Genomic DNA, 27,678 nt, shown 5'->3' on the forward strand with positions numbered 1-27,678 from the left:
CCAAAATTCAGCTTAGGCAGAGTGCATTACTTGAGACTACGACTTTACAAGACCCGCCACGTGCAAAATTAACTCTGATGAATTGAGCAATACTGATAACACTGTGTCTATGGATATTATATAAAGATTAAGTTTTTTTTCTTTCTGTATTCTTAGTTGATTTCACAAATTTTGTGAAATTTTTCTGCCACTCTCTTCCCCTGCAAATACGGAGCTTTGATGCTAGGGGCGCATCCACTAGCATAGAAAACAAACAGGTATTGAAAACAAGAAGAAATCCCTGGCAAACTTTCATAATAATGTGAAGAAAAAAAAATTTATTCTGCTTGTCCAAGATCTTACTGGAGAAAAGATTGATTATATTTTATGCATTGTATTTGCAAACTTAACAATTACAATAAAAATATTAATAACAAACAATATAAAAACTTAACAACATAGAAATAACAAATAGAACAAAATTTAAATATTCAGATTTAAAATGCTTCAGAAGTAAAGTTTAAACAGAAATATATACAAATACAATAAAATGAAAATATTGCACTTTTTACTATTAACATTATTTTTAAACATTCTACTATATATAGTTTAAAAAGAAATATAAAATAGTAAGATATTGAAATGAGAAATTGTTTACATAGTAATATTTTGATTATCAAGAAAGAAATGTCGTTGTGATTGTACAAAAACTCGAGAAAAAAAAACTATTCTGCTTTAATACAAAAGCATATTATATACATGAAAGTATTTATAATTGTATTGCAACACCATCTATTTCTTTAAACTTCGGTATGCTGTGTCCAGGGCGTTCAGAACTTTATCATTGTCAGCTGTAGGTAGGAGTCTTCTTAACTAAAATAAAAAGATATAATTTGGAATCTCGTAAACATTTTCATAAGCATATTTCCAAAATATATAATCTATGACAATAAATTCAGCATATGATAGAAAAATGACTTGTAGAGAAAATGCTCAGTTGTCATATGAATCATGAACAAAATTTCAGTAGTCTATATCATAATCAGCTTAGAAAAACAGATATTTCCATATCGCAGGAATTTAAGTTATATAGTAGCTTCGCTATCAAAAAATAGTTACTAAAAATGTATGAAAAGGATATAGATTTTAATGTTTCATATACAGAAATTTTTTGATTTGGAAAGAAAAAACATGGATATGAATACCTTGGTAAGATATTGAGATTTCAGAACAGGTTCCAGAACAAGCTGAGGTCTCTGCTGAGCCTGTGCCAGGGGATCAAGGGCCAGTGCTAGGCTAAAATTAAAGTATTTACTATTTTTTACATACTGCTTGATAACTTCATAAATGAGTAGTAAATTCAACAGGGAACTCTTGGAATATCTTAAATTACATAATTAATAAAAATACTAAAAATCTACCTGGGATAATTTGAAGATTTTGTTTACCTGGGATTATTTGAAGAAAGATAATTCCACGGACTTACTGGTTTCTGAATCTCTAAAGAACTCTGAATATTTAAAACAAAAGTTAGATATAGTTGTTAATTTTATGATTTCTTTAGAAAGTTGCAATGAATTTTTGTTACCTCTGCTAATGATGAAAGAGCACTTTTCTTTGTATCGTCAAAGCTGAAAAAACCATATTTTTCTTAAACTTAATCTTTAAAATATTTTAGCTAAGGTATATAAAATCTTCCAATTTTTACAGTAAAATCCTTTAAAGTTTAATTACATTTTGATCTCATTTTATTATAGCGACCAATTAATATATGTACACTTCAAATTCAAATTGCATGTTTTATCTTCTTTTGTTAGGTGTAATCTAATTACAGAAATACAACTCCTTTTTCCCTTATTTTATGTTACTTTTAATTTTAGTTTTAAAAAGAAAAAGATAATCTGGAGAAGGTTTTTTTCAGGGTCAAGATGATGGAGGTGCCCACCCCAAAATAGTAATAATACTTTCATGGGCCTATAAGAAGCTTTATTGTAAAGAAGAAATATATCGGTACAGCAGCTAGCGAGAGCTTAAGCTTCACATAGACAGACAATCATCATTTTACTTGTAAATAAGGATGAATTCCGCATTAACTAATCTATAAACCATGGCATATTATTGTCGAGTAGCTTCGCTCCTCAAAATGGTTCCTACCTTTTATCTAATGAGAAAGGTAGAAATGATTCTTCTATATAAGAATGACTGTTGACCAGCACACAGTTAGATCCATACTGAACTTTAGTCTTTGAGTTTCCTAAATATTTGTTTTAGTTTTTTTCTCTGTAAGTTTTAATTGTTATTTTATTGTTAGTATGTTGAAAATGATAAGCGTTTGAGTCTATTCTAGGAAATGGGATTTCCTGAGCCTTACATACCATATTTAAGGCTTATGAACTTATAACTTCTAGTTTAGCCTAAGTAATTTTATAGGATTTGACCTAATAACATTTTATATTCCAGTGTAACTCCATGGAATTTAGGGGATGTGGGGGTAAGAGGGCAGCAATTATAGTATATTCCAAGACTTAGAATTGATAATAAAATAGCCTAAAACTTAAATATATATTAAATTTCAAATAAGATAGCCTAAAACTAATGCAAAATTAATTAAGCTGTAGTAGAATAAGATTTTAAGATAAAAATTGTAAATGTATAATAACTAAAAACTTGTTATAAAAATATTTTTCATGTTTTGATACTACCTGCAGTAAATCCAATATATTTAAGACTGGGCATTGCAGACGTGGATGAGTCCGTCCATGAGAGCATAGCATACTTAGAAGAAAAGGGTGACCCGTTCTTGCCAACACTGGAAAATAGATTAATTATTAGATAACTCTGGAGTCTCAAAGCTCACACATCCTGCCGAAGTTTTGCCCACTTCTAGCATAAAACGTAATAGATTACGAAAGTCATTTTAGACCCTCGTTCATCTAAGATTAATATTAGAAAATCTAGTTCATTTGAGTTCATTAAGACAATTTAATATACCTGAAATTTTGATTTAAAGTCTTCCTTGTAACAATAATCGATAATTTTTCCAAAATAAATCATAATATCACATTAGAGTCCGAAATTACGTTATTAAATGTCCTTATTAAACATAATTAATTTTGATCCTCTCTCAAACTGTCTTCAGTTTCCGATTACTGTAAAAACTTGATTGATTGATATTACCTGATTTTACCGCCATAACCCTCTTCATAGGTGTACATAACCCAGAACCCAACATAACCGCTCTCCATTCGTTTCTTAAACATAATTTGAAAATTATACTAACTCATTAAAACAAGAAAAAAGATTATTTTGCCAAATATTTAATCAAAAATGTCTTAGTTATACAAAACAAACGAGGTTTTCTCTCAAAATGACTCCCCTCTCCCCCCGCCCCTCATTTTTTTAAAATGATTAAAATCCTATGCACAACCACTGCGGTGACCCATGATCCTTCGGGGAATATACACATGTATGAAATTTTACCTTAATTTCAAAATCTGTGAATGACGCCACTTCTTTGTCTGTCTCGTCAGAGAAGAAAAAGTTTCTTGTTATTCTAAAATAAAACAGAATATTTATTTATCGTAGTGTATAATAGAAAGCTTTCCGCGGTTAGTAAAATTGAAAATGATAATAATGAAACCAGTTTTGTTAGTACTGAGGGGCCGAAGGCCTCGACTAACAAAACTGGTATTAATTTAAAGATTTTTATTTCATTATTCGTGGCAGAATGTCTACAATAAGATAGGATAAATGATTTTTCAGTTTAAATAGACTTACATATCCTAAATCTAGTATTGATTTTTTATCTGAAAAGAATTAAATTAAAATAACTTACTTGCTTTCATAAATAGCAATATTTCCTTTTCTTCTATGAATCTTTTAAGTAAAACTCCTTTTAAAATTGATCATAATAATTAGTTTTTTTATGACTTATTATGAAAAACTATGGTAATTTATTTCCTAGTTTTCTTAAATCAGAGAGTCAATTTTGTAAATCAAATTATGTTCTTTTTATTTGCGAATTATTTAAAATCAGGAACAGAAATTTGTTATGGATGTTTTAGATCGGTACAGTTCATGGTAGAATGTAAAATAGGATCGACATTCTTCAAAAATCTATGTAAGGTTGCTAGCTACCAAAGGGCTAAACGTACAAGTTATGCCCGCATATCATTATAACGGACATAAGAATACCTATACATGATCTGGAATAGCCAAGAACCAATGATCAATAGGGAATGCTTGACTTAAGAAAACTCGCGTAAAATAAGTCTCTTTAGCGCATTTATGTGTGCTGTGGGAATACTGTGCATTATTGAGGAAAAGCCATTCAAGATTTGTTGTACGCCTTCTTTTATTTGATCAACTTTGTGCGAACATAATATATACGAGCTCCTAGATGCTTTAAAAGTACGCAAATTATTGGAGATAATCGATCCCAGGAACATTTTACCGTGAACTGCACCTGATCCAATAATTTCAAATGATAAACAAGTGGGATGACTTTGAATTTCCTAGTTATTGTCATTATCGCTGCAGGGAAGATAAAGATTAACCATTTAACATCATATTAAATTATTAAATCAACATTCTTGAACTTCATTTGGTTGATAAAATTGTTGTAAAATCATTGGATAAATATAAAATCATTGTTTTTACAAATTATAGTAAGTATTTAGAAGAGATAAATGGAATAATCCTATAAGTTTGTTTTTCTTTTGAAGTTTTTTAGTTTCAAGCAAAAGATCTTACCTAATAAATGTCTTGAAGTTTTTTAATTTATATAATAACAAACTCTAGATTCTAGTAGGAAGCCAGTATTGAGACATTAAAAGTAACGATTTTCATGATTCTATATCATCTTGCAGCTGAGTGAATATATTTTCACTAGGTTTTGGCAAACACTCCTCAGCCGCACATAAGCATCAAATTTAAACACCACTTGTGCATAAAAAATTAAAATTCTGAAAAGATGGATTGTGTGTTTAGGAGTCTTACACTAAGGCACTCGGCTGACGCGCTGCTGCCGAGCTCTGATTTTTGTTATCTCCTTTTTTTTCTTTTTTATACAAGTGTTGCGAAACAATTAAAATTGCAGAATATATGTTGAGTTGCGTTAAAATAAATGTATCTTCCTTGTTCTGTTACTATACAACATACAAAGCTGACAAATATTTAGTTGTGTAGACAAATAATAATAATAATGATGCGAAAATCCTTGAAAACTTTTTTTTTATAATAAATATAATTAATTTTAGTTTTTGTGAGAAGATATATTTGCTAGATTGGGAAATGAGATGAAATAAAAACAAAGCTTTAAAATTGCATTCCTTATAAAATATAAATTCAAATAAGATTAAAAGATCAAAGTAGTAAGTTTGTTTTTTGTCTGTTAATATCTCGTTAATCAGTGATCTTATGGAGCTCTCAATTTTAGAGAAGCTTCACATAGCTTTGGGTCCCAGGACGGTTTCATATTATTTTATTTCCTAATAAAGTAAAATGGGATGGTTTTAGTCTATTATTCTTCCCTTTCGCCTCTTCTTTTAAGTGAATAAGGTCGAATTCATAGTATATTAGTTAGTAATTTTAAATATAATAAAAGAGTTCCTTGATTGAGTACATTTTCTTTCTATCCTAATTTGTAACATGCCATAGTATTAAAATTAATTTTATCTCTTTTACAAATACTTGTATTGAAAATTGATCATTTTTTAGCATAAAGTTAACCAAATCGCAAAGCCATAAGAGTATTTTAATCAAAAAACCTAATTTACAAGGCAAATATATCTGTATCTATGCTATCAAAATTAGGTTTTGCATCATTCTATTAGGCATGATATCCCTTTGATTCATCTAGCAGTCTTAGAACAGCTGTATCATCACCATTGTTCAGAGAATCACTAGCATCTCCTACAAAATTAATATAAATTAGAACAGCTGTATCATCACCATTGTTGAGAGAATCACTAGCATCTCCTACAAAATTAATATAAATTAGAACAGCTGTATCATCACCATTGTTCAGAGAATCACTAGCATCCATATGAAATTAATATAAATTAGAACAGCTGTATCATCACCATTGTTCAGAGAATCACTAGCATCTCCTACGAAATTAATATAAATTAGAACAGCTGTATCATCACCATTGTTGAGAGAATCACTAGCATCTCCTACGAAATTAATATGAATTAGAACAGCTGTATCATCACCATTGTTCAGAGAATCACTAGCATCTCCTACAAAATTAATATAAATTAGAACAGCTGTATCATCACCATTGTTGAGAGAATCACTAGCATCACCTACGAAATTAATATAAATTAGAACAGCTGTATCATCACCATTGTTTAGAGAATCACTAGCATCTCCTGCAAAATTAATACAAATTAGAACAGCTGTATCGTCACCATTGTTCAGAGAATCACTAGCATCTCCTACGAAATTAACACAAATTTTAATCAAAAATCAGAAAGGAGATATCGTACAGAAAAAATATAAGATGTTTTTAAACTGAATTAAAGATATTTTAGTGCTTTTCCCTAAACTACACATCCTAACACTGCGGGGCTACTCTATACACAAATATAAACTTACCTAACGAGACCTAAACCACACAAAATAAAACTCAAAATATCTTGTAATTTATGTTCTAGAAATATAAATAACAAAAGGGGCTGGTTAAAAACCGTCAGTTTAAAATATTTATTTGAATTTATATCAGTTAAATTTTTTATAAACACAATTAAAAATAAAGTTTGATATAAAATATCTGTTGCAATTGATAACCTTCAAGTAAATGCAAGTGATGAATTGATTAATTAAAGATGATAAAAAGATATCCATTATAATATATTTGTTAATTGTAAAACTAAGTTTCTTCAGTATTTACAGATGTTAAACTTCTAGGACAAATATTACGCCAAACTTTCAATTATCTATACGCAATAGAGAAACTTTTTAGGGTTTTTTTTTGTGGATCCATGTGGCAGGACGTCCAGGGAGAGGGAGTAAAATAAACATAAATATATATGAATAAAAAGCTTGGATGTTCTTGCTTTTGAGAACTGTTTTTGTGAAAGGTTATATAAACATCTTAGCGGAATAAATTTTAACAAGAAATAAGATTGATAACAAGGATAACAAAATCCATATGTAGCGAAGTTCAAAATATGTTTATAAAAATAACATCCAGCAGCTAGATGGATAAGGAGCATAACAGAACAGACGGACATATGGACTTACTGAGTTGTAGAGCAGATGCTCAGTAGTCATATAAATACCAACAGGAAGATATTGGAAATCACATTTCAGAGCATTATATACATACCGACGGACGAAGAGAATTATAGAGAAGATACTAATTGGTTAGCATAATCGTTACATAAAAAATTAGCCATTTATCTAAATAGCAGACGAGAAAATCACGTAGCAAACAGGGGGGCAGACGGTTATTTAGAAATTTTCTTGAAGATCAAGTTAAAAGTGCTAAAAAATGTTCAAATGCGGTAAGAAAATATTACGCAATGGTTTAAGGATTAAATATATTCAATGTCATTGGTTTTATCTTTATCTCTCCATAACTGATAATCTATCAATGTTCAGAGAGATAGGGATTTTTCTTTCAAACTTTCAGCCAAATTTAATTCTGCTATTGCGTATTTGTTTTATTTTATTATCAAGAATTATCGACCTTCCCCCCCCCCCAAAAAAAAAAAAGAAGCACAAATTATATGACTAAAAAATGAGCTTCGTTGTAAAGAAGAGCAGCTTCCGGCGATTTTTTTAGCACAGACTGAAAGATACACAATAGACAGTTTAAAATAAGGTTTAGGCTATTTAAACATAAAATATATCCTTCTAAAAAGTAACTGGATCTCTGTGTTTTTATGTGTACCGAAGGATCTCTGATATGGTTCTCCTTTACAATGTAGCTTCTCATGGGTCCGGGTAATGTTTACAACTATTTTTGGGGAAGATATCACCATCCTTCAAAGAGAAATCGCCCCTTAAAAATATCCCCCCCCACAAAAAATCTAATAAAAAATTAGATTGTCGAAGTGCCCCTAGAGTCCTTTAGAAGCGTATCCGCTAGTATAATATAAATTAGCATTGTATATCTGTTATCCCTGTTAAATGACTAGCCTTAAAAATTGACAGTGTCACGGACAATTAAAGAAACTAAAATACATTTCTCGGTTCAAAAGATTGGAGAGAAATCAATTATATGTATTTTCATAATGTCACGTTCCTATCTACTATAAATGTTCAAAATTTGAATTAGGAATATATTTTTTTTATTTCATATTTATTTAAAAGGATGAAATACGCATTAAAATTAACATTGAATTATGCTGAAAATGTAAACCAGTAAAATCACGCTCTTTTACAATTATAAAAGCCCAACGTAAATTATTATTGAGATAAAGTTATTTTTTTTTTCTTGATATTTCAAAAATATAATCATAAGACTGATGAGTAGTTGTGCTTGTTTTGAGTTATTCCCCTTTCTTAAAAATATGTATGTTGAGCATCTGACATAGAAGCAGCAGGAACCATTTTAACGTCGTTAGATGTTACGCAGTTGTTGGGTCGGGAATCGAACCCATCATCTATCACACAATAAGTCTTGTTTGCTTTTAATAACTTATGAAATATAATTAATGAAAACTTTACTCACCCAAGTTAACAAAAAACACTCCAACATCTGCGTTTCTTTGTGTGTCTCTAAATCAATTTTTAAGATGCATTTTTCCAGGAAGGGGGGGGGGGCTGTACATTACGCTAGTTACCAAAGTTTTAAAATAACACTTTCTTATTCGTTAGCTTACAAATTTTGGGGACTTTCATTGTATTTTGATTGGTTGGTACATTAAGTGGAGTGTTCAAACGTTTAAACCACTAATTGTAATCTATAGAAGAAGTAATTTTGTGTATCATCATTGGGGATGTACATCAAATTATCAGCCATTATCTCTTTAGATCCCTGCATTTATCTATCTATAGTACAAAGTAGAACGATGTCTGTCTGTTTGTTTGTCTGTGTGTCTGTTTGTCTGTGTGTCTGTTTGTCTGTTTGTTTGTAGCGAAGGATCTCGCTAACCGCTGAACCGATCGGGTTCTCCTTTACAGGGTAGCTTCTCATAGGTCCCGGGAAGGTTTATAACTATTTTCTTGGGGGGTGGGACACCTCGAACCCCCCAAAAAAATTAAAAATACCCCCCCCAAAAAAAAAATTTCTTTTTAAAACTAAAGTTTAAATAGTGGGGTCGACTACCCCCCCCCCTCACTCGATAAAAAAATCCCCCCCCCCAAAGAAATTTTTTTTAGATTTATTTTTTAAATCTAAATTACGAAAAATTGGTTTGATCAAACCTCTTGGGGCAAAGCCCCTAGAGGCTAGGGGCGAAGCCGCTAGTTATATTAAAAGTAATTGCAATTCTAATAAAGCTACTCTTTATGTATAATGTGCCAGTCGATTTTTCAATTGTTAGAACAGTAGCGCATCTATGACAAACATATCGTTTTAATTAAGAAAATAGAAATAAGGTCAATACAAAGTTTTGGAAAAAGGTCATTTTAAGAAAAAGTTTTAAAACTTTAAGCTTTTAAACAGGTTTGGTAGGGTGGTCGTACCCTCCCAAAATAGTAGTAAAACCTCCCTGGACATGAAAAAACTATAAATTGAAAAGAGGAATAATATTTTTTCTGCAGTTAGCGAGATCCTTTGCTACACTCACACAGATATATCCTATTATTTTCATACATACAATTATCTCATATAAGTAGGAAGAATTTAAGACTCAGATAGTTTACACGGTTGTTTTTTTATTAAATGAATAAGTTAGGGTACAATGTTTGGCACTTTCGATATAAGTAAATGATAATAAAAAACCCATAGAATGCGATAATAACTTCAGAAAAATCGAAGAAAATAGTTTTCATACTAAATTAACGTTTTTAAGTTTTTCTTCAAAAAGTTTAGATAAGATGCCTTTAAAAGTCGTCTATGATTTTGTCAGGGATAAAAATGTAACTTTAAAATAAGAATTACAACATATTTTTTCAATTAGTACAAAGTAAAATTTTGAACATTTTATTGATCAGTATATTTTTTAAAATGTGAAGTAGAAACCTGAATATTTTATCATGAAAATTGTGTTATGATTTGATTGTCTGCTAGATTACAAGAAAAAAGATACTGACAGTACTTGTTGGTTCTTTAAAAAAAATTAGGTAGATTACTTTCAGAACCCCTCTTTTTGCAACGTTATTTCAATAGAACAGAGCCGTAGTCTTAGTGTACTCAATATCTAGACAGCCAACCATTGTTTTAGAATTGTTCAATTTTTTTAACTTCTGATAAAAACAGAATTAATGGTATTTTTGTAAATATTATACCTCCAAGAAATGGCTATACTTCCCAATCATATGTTGTGTGATATTTAAGAGGAATTATTTTGATATAATGTCATTAAAATATTCGTTGAAAAAAGTGCTATTCTAGCTTATACTTTACATTTTAATGTGTATGATAATTCAAATAAAAGATAATGAAGATTTATATTATATTTAATTGTTATAATTATAAAGAAAAACCTGGAAACAGTAAAAAACTGACTTTATTTTATTGACGTAGGGAAAATTTTGTCAAATATTTGAATAAAAAAACAATATAAAACAAAATAAATTATTTTTAATATAGTCACAAAAAGGCTTAATGAGTTTAGGAAATATTTCATCCACTAATCATGTCATTAAAACTCAATTACACAGAATACAGTGTAAAAAGATGTTCTCGTTTTAATTTTAAGTAATTTCAAATGCATTTTAATACCTTTTAATGATTTATTTTTTGAAACATCTTTTTATAAAATGTTATTGATTTTTGAAGTTATATGTTAAAATGTTTTTAAATTTTGTTAACATTTTGTTTTAAATGTAGAAAATTGGTAATTCTAAACATTCAAAAAATGATTTTATTAAATTTTCATCACTTAAATTGCATGTTTAATGAAATTTTCAACTGATAATTCAAGAAAAATCGTTTAAGTTTTATTATATTTTACTTTGAATTGTTAAAAAAATATATTATTGTCAAAAAAGGAGAAGTTATGTTTTCCTCAAAAAAAGACCTAAAACATGAAAATTAACACGTGTAATGAGAATTTTTTTCTTTCAGGTTTAATTTTAAGTAATTATTGATATTTTTTGTAAAAAGGATTTTATATAAAAAGTTTTAAAACTCGAGTTATGTAGTGGTTCTAAAAAAGGTTGCGAATTTATGCAATTTTCTTGCAAAAAAAATTTTCTAGGATTTTAAAAATAGCAAAGGGTGTTATTAGACATACTTACAGATACAATTGCTAAGTCATTTTGGCCAAACACTAAAATAAAGTTTTGACATCTGAGGGTCCAACCGTGTTTAGTAGCAATGCATTTTATAGTAGTTTTTAATCTGATAATAATTGCTATTTTAAAACTTCCTTTTAAAAAGACTACGGGAATAGGTGAATCAAAACTAATTTAATCTTAGTACAAAATAAGGTTTTTTTTATTCTTTTTTTTGTGACTTATTTCAAAAGCTTGGATGCAGGTATAACTAATTTTTGTTAACCTATCCCCTATTCCTGATACTCAATAATTACAACTCACTGTAACTTTAATTTAATTTTAATTTCTTCCTGTTTTGAAATGATTAAACGTGTAGGCCTGTCATTTCAAATAATTAATGTTTGTTTTGAACTTGATTATAGTAAAGAAATATTGGATTAAAGTGTGAAGAAGAAAAAGATTTTGTTATGAATCATCTTAAAATACTTAGTACGTACTATTTTGTTGATATCCCTTGTTGAATTTTTCGTTCATAAAACTATAGTTATAGATTATAATGAATTTTAGATGTCTAATGTTGTTGTTGTTGATAAAGTTATAAATTTAAAGCGAAAGGTTTGAATATTTTTTAGTTAAAAAAACAAAGTATGAAGTATAAATACGAAATGCATGTTTAATTTCCTGACTAGAGGGAAGATAGTTTCGGGGACCCACTCCGCCTTTCCTTGAATCTCAAATCTACGAGAACATCCAGCAACAGTTTTCTAGTAAAATATCTTGGCTATACATTTTTTTCTATATTTAATAGGCCAAACACTTAAACAAAAAAAACAAAGATGACAGTAGCGAAGCTCTTATAAGAAAGACCAGCGAAGACAAGCATATCAAACAGATGGACATAAAAGTTGTGTACTACAGATGTTCAGTGGTCATACAAATTTCAACATAGATAAATAGATCTAACATAATTTGATCCAATTCAGAGAACTGCCGACAGACTCACAAACAAAGTTATTTGTAGAGTACATTAAACAGCAAAGTCAACATTCTTTCTTCAAGAACTGTAAAACATAATTACTGTTCTCTAGAGCATACAGACATATAATAGGGGTATAGATGCGCATTGGCCAATAAAATCTTCACACAAAAAAATTCATTTGTTTATCTTATAATATTAGCCGATTAAATAAATTTTGTCCTACATAAATAACCGTCAGAGAATTAGCTACAGTCATGCGGACCAAGTAATTTATATTCTAGATGCTTATTGGTTGAAGAAATATTGACCAAAAAACTCGACCGTATATCATGATTAGCAGTCTTGAAAATCAAGTCTCCCCATTAATGTAGTTGACTGGCGAACAAATGGACTGCAATTATTGAGTAGCTGAGTTACATTTGTAACACATCCTTTTATTTAGAGTAGTAAGTTTTTTTGTTAGAATCTGAAGATTTTGATAACTGAATAGGTTATCCCTTTTAGGAAACCTTCACATAGAACCCAGGATGGTTTGAGGCTTTTTTATTTTTAGGTATGAGCCTTTGGGTGGTTCTAGGCTTTTTTTGCCCCCACCTTACCCTTTTGAAGACAGATTTCCTATAAGCAAAGGGTGCAGCCAATAGTAGTAATATGTTTAGCCAATATATTCCTTGTCTTCAGCTGTAAGCGGAGCACAGCCCTCAATAAGTCCAGTTCGTGGGTCTGCTTCAAAAGGTTTGTGGCCAGGCAAGCACTGACAGGACATGTTGTACTTCACCATCTCCATGTCTTACAAAGAACAAAACAATTTGAGATGGAATTGTGTTTTCATAAATGTTTAAAAATTTTAAAGCAGTCTATAGCGTCTACAAAAAATGACGCCAAACAGACCTACCTTTGGTTAATTAAAATGTATACTGCCTCTCATTGGTCATTTGTATTGTATGAAGTCTTTTTCATAGACACTATAAGCTGCTTCAAAATTTTATTTTAAAATAATTAAAAGAAAGGATAAAGAAATAATAAAATGTGATGAAAATATAATGGAGATTTATTTCTTATGTTAATAAAATGTAGTAATTATTAGAATAACATTAACCATATATCTATTTAAATCTGTTTATTAATATTTACCTAATGTACAGATAGTGTTAGGTAGATGTTCACAATGGTGGTCAGCAAAACATCCATCTCTCAGTGTAACAACCTTTCTTATAGGATCATAACATCCTACAGTTTAGAAAGTATTAATTATTACTATATAGTTCTTTTTACATTATTAGATATTTTCAATTTGAATTAAACAAGGCTTTTGTTTTACATTTATTAATTTTATTATTTTACCTCTTGACTCTGGTATTCTAACAGTTCCAGGTTTACACCAACAAGATTTCAATAGTGTATCCCCTGTCATCCATTCGGAGAAAGGTTTCTCTCTAGTTCCAGGATCTAGTCCCTGCAATATTTATAATATTTCAACAGTGTATCTCCTGTCATCAATTCAGAGAAAGGTTTCTCTCTTGTTCCAGGATCTAGTCCCTGCAATATTTATAATATTTAAAGAGTGTATCCCCTGTCATCCATTCAGAGAAAGGTTTCTCTCTAGTTCCAGGATCTAGTCCCTGCAATATTTATAATATTTCAAGAGTGAATTTCCTGTCATCCATTCAGAGAAAGGTTTCTCTCTGGTTCCAGGATCTAGTCCCTGCAATATCCTAATATATAAAGTAATAAGCTTTTTTGTCTGTACTGAAGGATCTCGATAACCGCTAAACTTCTCGGGTTCTCCTTAACAGGGTAGCTTCTCATGGGTCCCGGGAAGGTTTATAACTATTTTGGGGGAGGTTACATCCACCCTCCCAAGAGTAATCGCCCCTAGAAAAAAACCAACCCCCCCCAAAAAAAAAAAAAAAATTAAAAAAAAAAACTTTTTTTTTGTAAACTAAATTTTAAAAAACGGGTTTTGGGATTAAACTCCCCCCCCCCCCCCCACTTAAGTGCATGCCCCTAGAGGCCTCAAGGGGCGTTGCTGCTAGTTTATAATATTTCAAGAGTGTATCCCCAGTCATCCATTCAGAGAAAGGTTTCTCTCTAGTTCCAGGATCTAGTCCCTGCAATATTTATAATATTTCAAGAGTGTATCTCCTGTCATCCATTCAGAGAAAGGTTTCTCTCTAGTTCCAGGATCTAGTCCCTGCAATATTTATAATATTTCAATAGTGTATCCCCTGTCATCCATTCAGAGAAAGGTTTCTCTCTAGTTCCAGGATCTAGTCCCTGCAATATTTATAATATTTCAAGAGTGGATCCCATGTCATCCATTCAGAGAAAGGTTTCTCTCTAGTTCCAGGATCTAGTCCCTGCAATATTTATAATATTCTGTTGACTAAATTTATAAGTTCAAAAGGATGGAACTAACCAATCAAAATTCCATAAAAGTACTTAAAGTTTTTGAGTCAACGTGGTAATATAACTTTGGGTACTGTGAAATTAATACCTTAGAAAGTCCCCCCCCCCCCCATCCCCTCCTGTTTTTTGTAATATTTTCTGAGCAAATATTATTAAAAACAGACTGAAAGAAAGGCATAATCACAGATAACACTAGAGAACCCTGCGGGCAATAAGGAGAATGGGATAAACAGTATTAAACCTTCCCTGGGTATATAAAAAGCTTCACTGTAAAGGAGAACCATATCGTTCCAGTAATTTGGTATATCTTAAGCTATATACATAAATACAGCGTACTACATTTATGTTAGGATATCTATGTTTTTTCTTAACATTAAAATTTTCCTTTTCTTACCCTATTTAGAGGTTCATCTGAACATGTTGTCATCGGATATTCTTCACAATCTAAAATGTTAGATATTATTAAATAGATGGAACTGAGATATAAAATCTAATAAAAATAGTTATGATAGCATTTTTTTATTAGAGTTGTTGGGATAAAATTATTATTTGGCAATCCTTTTTTGAGCAACGGGGATGAATTTCATCCTTACTTGCAAAATAGCACAAAACCTGCCCACATTACTAAGTTTGCCTAAAAAGTTACGAAGCTACAACTTCATAACAGTAAGTAATGTGCTAAAATCTAATACAAGGGAAGTTCAATGTATTTTAAATTGGATTTCATTTAATTTTTATAGAACGTATAATGGAACAAAAATATCACTTTATCTAACCATTTACCATTGGCAGAACTTTATCATTAATATATTTTGCTTAATTGGATTGGGGCATTTTATATCAACAACAAAAAATATATCTCATATTTCAACAACTTATGCTTTAAAAACCATAGTATAAATATCACCTAGATCTGTCAGGGAAGTGAAGACAGTTCACTCCAAATATAAATATTACCTAGATCTGTAACACAAGTATCTCTAGTGAAGACTAGGTATGTCATAGTTCACTCCAAATATAAATATTACCTAGATCTGTAACACAAGTATCTCTAGTGAAGACTAGGTATGTCACAATTCACTCCAAATATAATTATTACCTAGATCTGTAACACAAGTATCTCTAGTGAAGACTAGGTATGTCATAGTTCACTCCAAATATAATTATTACCTAGATAAGTAACACAAGTATCTCTAGTGAAGACTAGGTATGTCATAGTTCACTCCAAATATAAGTATTACCTAGATCTGTAACACAAGTATCTCTAGTGAAGACTAGGTATGTCATAGTTCACTCCAAATATAAGTATTACCTAGATCTGTAACACAAGTATCTCTAGTGAAGACTAGGTATGTCATAGTTCACTCCAAATATAATTATTACCTAGATCTGTAACACAAGTATCTCTAGTGAAGACTAGGTATGTCATAGTTCACTCCAAATATAAGTATTACCTAGATCTGTAACACAAGTATCTCTAGTGAAGACTAGGTATGTCATAGTTCACTCCAAATATAAATATTACCTAGATCTGTAACACAAGTATCTCTAGTGAAGACTAGGTATGTCATAGTTCACTCCAAATATAAGTATTACCTAGATCTGTAACACAAGTATCTCTAGTGAAGACTAGGTATGTCATAGTTCACTCCAAATATAAGTATTACCTAGATCTGTAACACAAGTATCTCTAGTGAAGACTAGGTATGTCATAGTTCACTCCAAATATAATTATTACCTAGATAAGTAACACAAGTATCTCTAGTGAAGACTAGGTATGTCATAGTTCACTCCAAATATAAGTATTACCTAGATCTGTAACACAAGTATCTCTAGTAAAGACTAGGTATGTCATAGTTCACTCCAAATATAAGTATTACCTAGATCTGTAACACAAGTATCTCTAGTGAAGACTAGGTATGTCATAGTTCACTCCAAATATAAGTATTACCTAGATCTGTAACACAAGTATCACTAGTGAAGACTAGGTATGTCACAGTTCACTCCAAATATAAGTATTACCTAGATCTGTAACACAAGTATCTCTAGTGAAGACTAGGTATGTCATAGTTCACTCCAAATATAAGTATTACCTAGATCTGTAACACAAGTATCAGGGAAGTGAAGGCCAGGCATGTCACAGTTCACTCCAAATGATGCAGATGTTCCTGAACGAATTTTTATCATTAAAATATTACAATTTTAGATGATATATAATAAGATAATTTGTACTATAATTGCTCAAATAGACAAATTTAAAAGTAGAATTAACGTCAATTATTTTTAAGTTTACAGCTAATCTAGGTTAAAATATAAAAAATAAACTCCTTATGTCTATTTTAGAAAATCAAAGCTTAGATTATTATCTACATTGACCAAATAATTATTTTAGTCATTCAATTGCACTATCAGTATTTTTTTTTATTTTTTTTCCTGGATGACCATGTGCCTTCCAGATATGTGATATAAAAAAATCAACTCCAACATGTTTCTCACTCTCAATACTCCATTTGGAAAGTCATTTGAATATAAGCTCTTTATCTTTTACAAAGAAAATGAGATAGAAAAAAAGGGACGTTAAAGGTTAAATGATTACTAACCTGAAGGTGTAGTCAAACCAAAGTAGTAAGGTTCCTCCGGCCCCTCCCTAAGAACATCTGAGTAGGTTACCATGGGACGGATCAACTTGTCCCCGATCTTTCCCACAGAGATGGTCACGTCGTTCTTGATGGATATCCAGAAACCCTTCAAACACAGCTCAAGGCGTTTGAAAGAATTCAATATAATTTTTTTAGTAGCGAGGCTTCTGTCTGTATGTCTTTCTGTAATGTTAAGGAGTTGCTGATATCAATTTTGCAGATAATTCACTTTATACTTCTACATTTCCTTAAACGCGAAACTTGAACTTTCAATTTAAGCGACATTTAGATTTTGTCAAGTGGGAGGCTGTATAAGGGATTGTAACATCAAACACTTTAAACGCCTTTTTGCCTGATATTCATCAATATCTTCATCCCCAATTTGGATGACGTCATTTATGGAGGTTTTCTTTCCATCCTGTTGGATGAATCCACCTCCATTTCTCTGTGGCTCCAATTTACTAAAAAAAATAATGTTATTACAAAACACAGTTTATTATCACATAAAAAGATACATTAATTCAATAAAAGATAGATAATTGATTAATAAATAAAATAATAACACACTTTAAAATATTGGTGTTATCCAGGTATAAGATATAACCAACAAGCGAAATAAATATAAAATAATATTTGGGGGGGAAATGGAGAGGTCGTCAATTTTACGATGTGTTGCCCCCCAAACCCAGCTGAAAAACACGTATAGGTTTCGTGATTTTGTTCCGAATTTATTTCATTGTTGGTATAAGCTGGGTGTTATCGCTTGTTATAACAAGTCGACCTTATTGTTACTACTCATTGTAAGGTTTAATACTATTATATTAACTAGCGGCTACGCCCCTAGAGGCCTCTAGGGTCACTTGAGGAGGAGAAATTTTTTTTTGGGGGTGGTAGGCCCCTCCTCATTTTTAATTTTGGTTCAAAAATTCAAAAAAAAAAAATTTTCGGGGGGGGAGATTTTTTATTTTTTGGGGGGGTTAAGGGTGTCCCACCCCCCAAGAAAAAAGTTATAAACCTTCCCGGGACCTATGAGAAGCTACCCTGTTAAGGAGAACCCGATCAGTTCAGCGGTTAGCGAGATCCTTCGGTACAGACTCACAAACACACGCACAGACATCATGTTACTTTAGTATAAGGATATAGTTGAGGCTACGCCCCTAGAGGCCTCTAGGGGCACTTTCAATTTTAAATTTTGAAAAGTTATACAAAATGATTGGTGGTGGGGCATTTTTCCCCTCCCCAAAAATAGTTAAAAATCTTCCTTGGATTAATGAGAAGCTACACTGTTAAGGAGAACTATATCAGTTCAGTGGTATCCTTCGGTAAAGACAGACAACCTTAAACATAGATATATACCTGATATGAATACTGACAGAACCAACCCTGAACATCTTGATGCTGTACATAGTTAGATTCTGTTTAGCTCTGTTTACTATCCTCACAATCACATGATCATTATTATTGTTTCTCGCCCCCAGCTTTGTGTAAAAGACTCCAACCTAAGACAAATAAATATTTCTTCTAGTAAATACCAGAATTCAAACACATAAGTAAATTATTTGCAACAATACGTAATATTTTAAAAATATATAATTTGCTTTAAAATTAATAATTTGTTAATTATTACACACAAAAAATACAAATTTTCCTCAATATACCAAGTAGAGCATATAAATCCATCCCCCTTTTACTTTTAAATTATTTGAAAATAAGGGGTAGTTTTGTGTGTTTTATTTTTCTTTAGTTTAGGTTAGGCTAAGTTAAATTGTGTTTAGGCTAGCTTTGCAGGGTTAGGGTGTTGCAGGTATAAGCCCTGCTGGGTTTAAGTTTACCTTAGTTTGTGAAGCTCTGTCAAATGCTAGAGGAACAAGAATATCTGGCATCCATTCGTCAGAACTTAAATAAAAAAAAATAAACATTATAGATAAGATTTAGTTTAGATTCTTTTGTTGTAAAACAAAAGAATTATCTTCAGTGTCACTTGATGAATACTAATTTTTTAAAGTATCAATATTTGTAAAGCCTTTTCATAGGAAAAACTTCAATTTCAAAAGATAAGTGTACAAAACCAAAATTAAAATGGACTGACCTTATTTTATCATAATACTTTTCACAGTTTCCATTATCAGGTTGTTGGGCCAGAATATCAAATACAGAACCATCACTCACAAAAGCTGAACAAAAAAAAGTGTTGTAAATAGGTGTTAATTATAAAAAACATTGCTAAGAGTTAATTGATAAATATCAATGAACCAGCTTAAAGTGCCTCATAAAAATGACGTCATACAATAGAAATGACCAATTATAGGCCATTATACATTTTAATTGACCATTGGTATAATGTATAATGGCCTATTATTGGTCATTTGTATTGTATGACGTCAATTTATATAAGGCACTTTATGAGCTGCTTCAATATCAATTAATTTATAATATTATACATCTTGAAGTTATAGTTTCCAAACTAGCTTATTCTCAAAAGAAACTTGCATTTGTGTTTATTGCAACTGTCTTTCTGTATTATTTACACTATACACCTTTAAATGATTTTATCTTCTTTTTTCTCTCCCCATAAAAATTTGATAACCAGTTACCTGCTCCAGGAATAGAAACTTTGTTTCCAATTTGAACAAATGCAGAATGAGATGTTGAAGACCCATCATTACACAAATCTCCATAACAGCATTGTACTAAAAATAACATTTTTGGAATAGAGCTCAATTTATAAAAAAAAAAGAATAATAACATCCATTAAAGCTAAGCACTGAAATCATACAGTAGAATAAACGAACATGAATGTGAAAACTTAATAAGCAAAATATAATTATCTATTTGTATACACAGTATTCTCAAATGCACTAAAATCAGAAAATAGGATGATATTATTAAAAAAATACTAAATATGTAAAAAAAATCTGCATGTTTTAAATGGACGTGCAGACTTTCTGATCAATAATACCTGTTCTTCTGTAGGTATTATAGTATAGATCAATAATACCTTATCCTCCATAGACACTATAATATAGATCAATAATACCTGATCCTCCATAGACATTATAATATAGATCAATAATACCTGATCCTCCATAGACATTATAATATAGATCAGTAATACCTGATCCTCCACAGACATTATAATATAGATCAATAATACCTGATCCTTCATAGATATTATAATATAGATCAATAATACCTGATCCTCCATAGATATTATAGTATAGACCAATAATACCTTATCCTTCATAGATACTATAATATAGATCAATAATACCTGATCCTCCATAGACATTATAGAATAGATCAATAATACCTGATCCTCCATAGTAATTATATTATAGATCAATAATACCTGATCCTCTATAGATATTATAATATAGATCAATAATACCTGATCCTCCATAGGCATTATAATATAGATCAATAATACCTGATCCTCCATAGACATTTTAATATAGATCAATAATACCTGATCCTCCATAGACATTATAATATAGATCAATAATACCTGATCCTCCATAGATATTATAGTATAGATCAATAATACCTGATCCTCCATAGATATTATAGTATAGATCAATAATACCTTATCCTTCATAGATACTATAATATAGATCAATAATACCTGATCCTCCATAGATATTATAGTATAGATCAATAATACCTGATCCTCCATAGATATTATAGTATAGATCAATAATACCTTATCCTCCATAGACATTATAATATAGATCAATAATACCTGATCCTCCATAGACATTATAATATTGATCAAAAATACCTGATCCTCAATAGACATTATAATATAGATCAGTAATACCTGATCCTCCAAAGACATTATAATATAGATCAATAATACCTGATCCTTCATAGATATTATAATATAGATCAATAATACCTGATCCTCCATAGATATTATAGTATAGACCAATAATACCTTATCCTTCATAGATACTATAATATAGATCAATAATACCTGATCCTCCATAGACATTATAGTATAGATCAATAATACCTGATCCTCCATAGTAATTATATTATAGATCAATAATACCTGATCCTCTATAGATATTATAATATAGATACCTGATCCTCCATAGATATTATAGTATAGATCAATAATACCTGATCCTCCATAGACATTGTAGTATAGATCAATAAATCTTGACCAGAATTTAATCTTCTCCTCAGTGCATTCGTCAGCTGCTGATACTAAATTCTAAATAATGATCAATATAGATTTAGGAAACTGCAGGTCCAATTAAATCATACTTTTCATGGAAGCCTAGTAAGCGAATAGTGTTGGTTTTAGAATAGGATACTTTCTACCAATCTTTTGAGACTAGGCTAAGGTTATATTTGATAAATAACAAAAAAAATTTAAATGGGCAAAGGCAAAGGGAAGACGCGAACAGAACAGTCATATCTTTACTTTTTATGCGTAGACTCAAGAATAGCTGGAAAGAATATCCAAATACATTGCTTATCAAATAATTCAATTGTCAACGGAGTTATTGTATATTAGTAGCTTTTCCCCTAGCCTTAGGGGAGAGTGAAAGAGGTCAGGAAAAAAGCCTAAACTACCCCAGGATAATTTTAAAGCTTCCCTAAAGAGTAGGGCATTCATGCTAGCAAATTTCCAGATAACCTAACTACTTTATAAAATAGGATAAAGATGCTTTGCTGATTTAAAATCAATAATTTTATTTACCTGTAAAATAATTGAGCCATTTCCCAGTCGCCAAGTAATGCAAGCATCATGGCTGTTTGAAGTAAATGTGGTTGCATCGTATGGACACACTTTACCATCTGTATTTGCACATTGATAACATTGTAGTCCAACTGACTGATGTATCACCATAGATAGGAGAAATACAGAGGGCAACCAGAACACACCTACAATAATAAAGGTTTTAAAATATTCTAAAAGTATTTTTGGGTGTAATTGATTTTTGTTGATTTTAAAGTTTTATGTCTTATTTTTTTATTAACATCACCAAAGGGCAAAGGGGACAGCAGAAAGTGTCTTGTGTGTGATGTCATTAAAAAAAACCTTAAAAAGAGATGGATTATAGACGCATTTTTATGACGTCAAATTTGTCACTTTCTACTGCCCCTCACCAATGCAATATATGTTCTGTTTTTCATTTCTTAATCTTATTTCAAAAATTATACTCTAAAGATTAAAACTTTATAACATATTAGTGGAGTAATATAAATATATATTTTTCAAAATTTATTTAGTATGGCTTTATAATTATGATAAATCAAATACGAACACAAAGTAAACATTTGAAATGACAATATTAGGACATAATTACTCTTATTTGAACATTAAATAAATCATAAAAATGTAATTTAAAGGCTTGTTTAACTGAATATGGCTGCTTTATTTCACATGCTTTAAACAAAACAAGGATGACAAAATCCATAAAAGCGAAGCTCATAAATAGTAGGACAAACGAATATAAAATTTTATGTAAATTTTTTGCAAAATTGCTCAAATACAGGTTACTGTTTAAGGACATACTTACATTTTAGGACTTCGCTTTTAACATTGTACTATGTTGTCCTAGGAATCAGTATCCCAAATATCAGATGAATAGGATAATTATATTGTTGTCAAAAAAGTAAACATGTCTAAATTAACAAACAAAAAAAAGAACTAACCATTACGGACGGACGGACATAAGGATGGACCGACCCCAAATATAGAAAAGCTTCGCTTTTAAAGATATTCAACATTTATAATAACCAGAAAGGTCTTTTCAAAATAATAAGCAGCCAATGCAGCTTTTAGCGGCTGAATGCCAAAACTCCTTCATAAACAATGCAATTAGCTCTCTAATGGAAGTGATTGTCGACAGGATTTGTTATTATCGCATCCTATCATAGACAGCTTTATGCGGATAGTAAAATGAATAATTATAAGATTAATTCCAGTTTTGTTCTCCCCAAGGGGCCAGATTTTTTTTACAAATTACAACTAAACTGAGATCTCTAAGTAAACTTTGAATATAAAATTAAAGTTTAGTCAAGACTAGAAATAAAACATATACCTATGTACTTTTATGACAACAAGGATGACAACATCCATAAAAGCGAAGCACTGAAACATTAGGACAAACGGACATTAACACTTGTATAGTGTTAGAACTTAATTATCATAATATAAATTTATAAGAGTCAAAGCAAAATTGTAAGTAGATTTGTTGTGAAACTGCTTGATACAGGATAATTTTCATGGACATACTTACATTTTTAGGGCTTGATTATAGAGTTGCTTTGCTTATTACATTATACTTTGTTGTCCCAGGAATCAATATACAAAAAATCAGATCAATCCGATGATTTAATCACATAAAAATTTCTTGTTAAAAAAGTAAAAAAAAATCAACATGTTTAAAATGGACGTACGGACATTTTGGTAATGATTATAGAGTTGCTACGCTTTCTAAATCGTACCTAACTACTAAAGGAATCACCATGCAAAAATTGAAATCGATAGGAAAATTCTAACATGCCTAAATTAACGGAAAAAGCTATCCGTTACGGACGTACGGACGGACCGACCCTAATTATAGAAAAGCTTCGCTTTTAAAAATAGATAGGGCAAATATGCAATTTGTTTATATTGTTTAAACAATAAGGAAGTTTTAAAGAATTGTCAAACCCCCATAAAAAAAAACTAAGGAATATTTTAACATAAATAGCCGATATAAAACTTTATTGCCTGTTTGATTTACCGTTTTTAACAGAGATAAGCCAATAATAAATAATCCTCTCTCCATTATTATATTTTCATCTTGCCTTGCTTTTAATTAAAACAAATGTTTACTCCAACAAGATTCAAAATGCAAAGACATATATTTTTGTAACTCTTATTTTTAACATCTTAATTGGAACTGATGATCTATAAAAACAATAGTTTTCCATAAATTAAATGAGAAAAAAATAAGTTGTGTTTATCCTAATACTAAAGTAACAGGATGTTTGTCTGTTTGTCTGTGTGTCTGTACCAAAGGATCTCGCTAACCGCTAAACCGATCGGGTTCTCCTTAACAGGGTAGCTTCTCATAGGTCCCGGGAAGGTTTATAACTATTTTATGGGGGGGTGGGACACCTCCAACCCCCCCAAAAATGAAAAATACCCCCCTCCCAAAAAAACTTTTTGAATTTTTTAAATGAAAATGATGGGGGGGGGGTCGCTAGTATATACATATAATACTCAAACAAATTATTCTTCACTTCTCTCACTGAACTCCTGACTCTTTCTCTTTATTCCACTCTTTCACAAAGATTTTTATATTAGTTTGAAAACATGAGGCACTTACTTAATCCCTTTTTTTATTTTGAATCATATTTTTTTATTTTTCCTCCGCAGTTTGTCTGTATAGTTTTGTGAATGTGCGTGTGATTATAGCTTTCTTTGAAGGGGAGGGGGACTTGGGCTTTTTTTAAATAGCCCAGAAAAGTAGAATACTAATTTCTCCGAGTGTTACATGCGGATCATAGAAAAAATGAAGTGGCGGGCTTCGTCGTATTTTCACATAAGCTTTTCTCCTATTTCTAGCCCCAGTAGGAAGCTCTAACCGTGCGGTTCATATTTCTTAACCCTCTAGGGGGGAATCATTAACAGTTACCTAACCTAATATAACATATCAAAAGCTACTGTGAAAATACGACGATACCCTCGACTTCGTTTTCTTTCCATGATCCTTATATGCTAGTAACACGTCTTTTATGAAGTAACTTACAACAGTACAGAATATTTGAAAAAAAATAATTATAGGTAGGGGGTCAATACATAATAATTGTTTGATATACAACAGAGATAATTGTGTATAAGTTATTTGACATTGAAATAACAAATCTTCCATACTGCATACATTTCTCTTAATTTTAAATGAGATACTTTAATCCAAAAGATATAGGTATATACATATAAAGAATGCCTAAGGGGGAGGGGTTAATGGGGTAATGCACCCCAATATGTTGAATCCACGCCCCCCCCCCCCCCTTTACAAACATAGGGAGCTTTTTACCCTCCTTTAAAAAAAGGTTTGGACCTCCTTGTTTTACTTTAATATTTCAAAGCACGAAGCTTTTCATTAGGGATAGTATAAATTGCAATTACGACAGTTTCTGTATTTAAGCGATTTCAAAAGTTTAACTATATAAGATTTTATTGGACGTTTCATAGGGTTGTTTGCGGTAATATTTTAAGCAAAGCTCTCTTTAATTTGAAAAAAGTATATCGAGTATATTAAATCTAAGAGTTTTTTAAACTGTGCTAAATTAGGATTGTAATGCTTTGTAGGTTATGGGCTACTAGAAATTAATCCTCTAATAATTATTTATCGCATTTATAAATAGTTTCCGCAGATATTAAAATGAAATGTTTTAAGATCAAAACCAGTTTTGTTATCCCCGAGATGCCCGGTCTACAAATCTTATATTAATTTTATGACTTTTATTTAAATATTTGTTGAATATTGGCTATATATTTATATGTCATACATGATTTTCAGTATTGCTGAGGACCAGTTCTGATCCAGAGGATATTAATCGGTAGCGAAGCCATACTGGAATTTTTGTCTCAATATTTAATTGATTGTGCCAATTGTAAAAATAAGTAAAAAATATTACCTTTCATTTTGATTTATTTATAATGTACTAGCAGCCTTTAAAACATGAGTTTCTCTTTCACTCATATAATCACAACTTTGACATATTTCACAATAAAAATAATAATATGATTATTGACATTAATAGAAAAACATTATTTTTCACTGTTCACTTATGAAGCGTTCAAATCTCCCGAGCCAAGGTCTTTTTAATTTTCACAGATTTATTGATCTGAAATTGGAAAATCATTTTAACAACAAGGATGCTAATAGCCAAAATAATTAAGTTATAACTTAAAGTAAATTATAATAGTTATGACCACATATATTGAAGAAATATAATCTTTAATGAACATTTCTTATAAATTTCGTATAAATGGCATTTATTGTCCATTTTCTAACGTAATTGGATGCCTAATTGTGGCAAAGAATCTCGCAAACCACTAAACCGATTTTGTTTTGCTATACAGTGGTTAAAGATCCAGGAAAGGTCTATAACTATTTTAGGAAAAAGCACCTTCATCTTTCCAAGAAAAATCACAATTTAAAAAAAATACTTCTCTCCTCCTCCCCACAGAAATACTAGCCGCGCGTAGATGATAGTATTTCCAAAAATAAACTATTTCCATTACGATATACTCCATCAAAAACACAAGGAAATTATTTCTAAATTTTCTCAAACGTATTGATGTGCTGTGCTTGACTGAATTACATACTTAATTAAATAGTAGCTTCGCATTTAAAAAACTAGCTGCTGAGCATCTAGCATCTCGAAGCTATTCATAATTCGATAAGGTAGAAAGAGCCTAAAGAAATATCTTAAAACAATTCTAAGACTTAAATTTAAAAGCTTTAAACAACTCTAGATCTATATAAAGGCTCCCTAAAAAAGACAGATTAATCAGTAGTTATTGTTTTTTAAGCTTCAGACAAAAAAAAACCTTACTACTTTATATAATAGGATAGAAACATAACCTAATGGTAGTTAAAATAATTTTTAAATTAAATTAAAATGCAGATTGAAGAATGATTTCTCCTTGTTATTAATTTTGCTGTGTCACACAGCCAGTAATAAGACGTGTAATTATTATTTTAGAGTTTGGATCAAGTCTATTGTAAGGTTAGGAACTGGGAAAATTGATAACAACGGCAGAGTAAGTCTACTCCTTAACCCTGCGGTGGTCTCTACTGTATAATTCTTGACTATCATTAAATAAACACAGGACTTTAGTCACAAACATTGATTTTATTATGAAGCTTGTTGTTTTCTTAAGAATTTTTGCAAATATGGTTATTATTTTATAAAATTGAGAAGGCTTAAATAAAGCGAAATATATTTTCTACAAAGAAGTGTGTTTTTACTTTGTAGTTAGCTCTAGCCGCGCGCTTTTTTGAGATTGATTTTATTATATTTGTGTAACATAAATCTTAGAACACAATGTACTTTGCTTCTGAAATGTCATAATGTCGACAGAATTATCAGGTAGTATTTGTCAAATAAGAAGCTCTTCATTTTTCGTATAAAAAAGGGGGATAAATTCTTTTAAAAATGGCCGAAGTAGCCCAAATGACTTCACATATTAGAAGAGTACATTATTTCTAATATTTGGGATACTTCAGCAAAAAGTTTTTTGTAATTTATCCCCTTTTTTATAGGAACAATAAAGAGTCTCAAATTTAGCTGTGTATCCAACAAAATAAGTTCAGTTTT

General features: G+C 30.5%; 2 protein-coding genes across 2 annotated transcripts; both read right to left on the reverse strand.

Annotated features, from left to right (window-relative positions):
• Positions 1-321: 321 nt before the first annotated feature.
• LOC145332727 (uncharacterized) lies at positions 322-12,122 on the reverse strand. The gene is made up of 13 exons (XM_080177775.1): positions 11,998-12,122; positions 8,663-8,709; positions 5,824-5,892; positions 5,590-5,615; positions 3,815-3,855; positions 3,460-3,532; positions 3,157-3,230; positions 2,682-2,788; positions 2,134-2,233; positions 1,568-1,610; positions 1,428-1,489; positions 1,185-1,275; positions 322-852 (listed from the first exon to the last, which is right to left on the reverse strand). The coding sequence occupies exons 4-13, from the start codon at positions 5,602-5,604 to the stop codon at positions 772-774; spliced, it is 687 nt and encodes a 228-aa protein (XP_080033901.1). The 5' UTR covers positions 5,605-5,615; positions 5,824-5,892; positions 8,663-8,709; positions 11,998-12,122; the 3' UTR covers positions 322-771.
• A 451-nt stretch (positions 12,123-12,573) lies between these two features.
• On the reverse strand, positions 12,574-26,195 carry LOC145332737 (uncharacterized). Its single transcript, XM_080177786.1, has 14 exons — positions 25,990-26,195; positions 22,052-22,236; positions 21,466-21,559; positions 19,938-20,033; positions 19,433-19,517; positions 19,176-19,239; positions 18,700-18,842; positions 17,696-17,804; positions 17,305-17,449; positions 16,798-16,872; positions 15,099-15,148; positions 13,640-13,751; positions 13,430-13,525; positions 12,574-13,084 (listed from the first exon to the last, which is right to left on the reverse strand). The coding sequence occupies exons 1-14, from the start codon at positions 25,994-25,996 to the stop codon at positions 12,951-12,953; spliced, it is 1,395 nt and encodes a 464-aa protein (XP_080033912.1). The 5' UTR covers positions 25,997-26,195; the 3' UTR covers positions 12,574-12,950.
• Between the last annotated feature and the right edge of the window lie 1,483 nt (positions 26,196-27,678).

Source organism: Acartia tonsa, chromosome 1, assembly GCF_053477335.1.
Source record: "Acartia tonsa isolate MP-2025a chromosome 1, ASM5347733v1, whole genome shotgun sequence".
NCBI lineage: Eukaryota > Metazoa > Arthropoda > Copepoda > Calanoida > Acartiidae > Acartia > Acartia tonsa.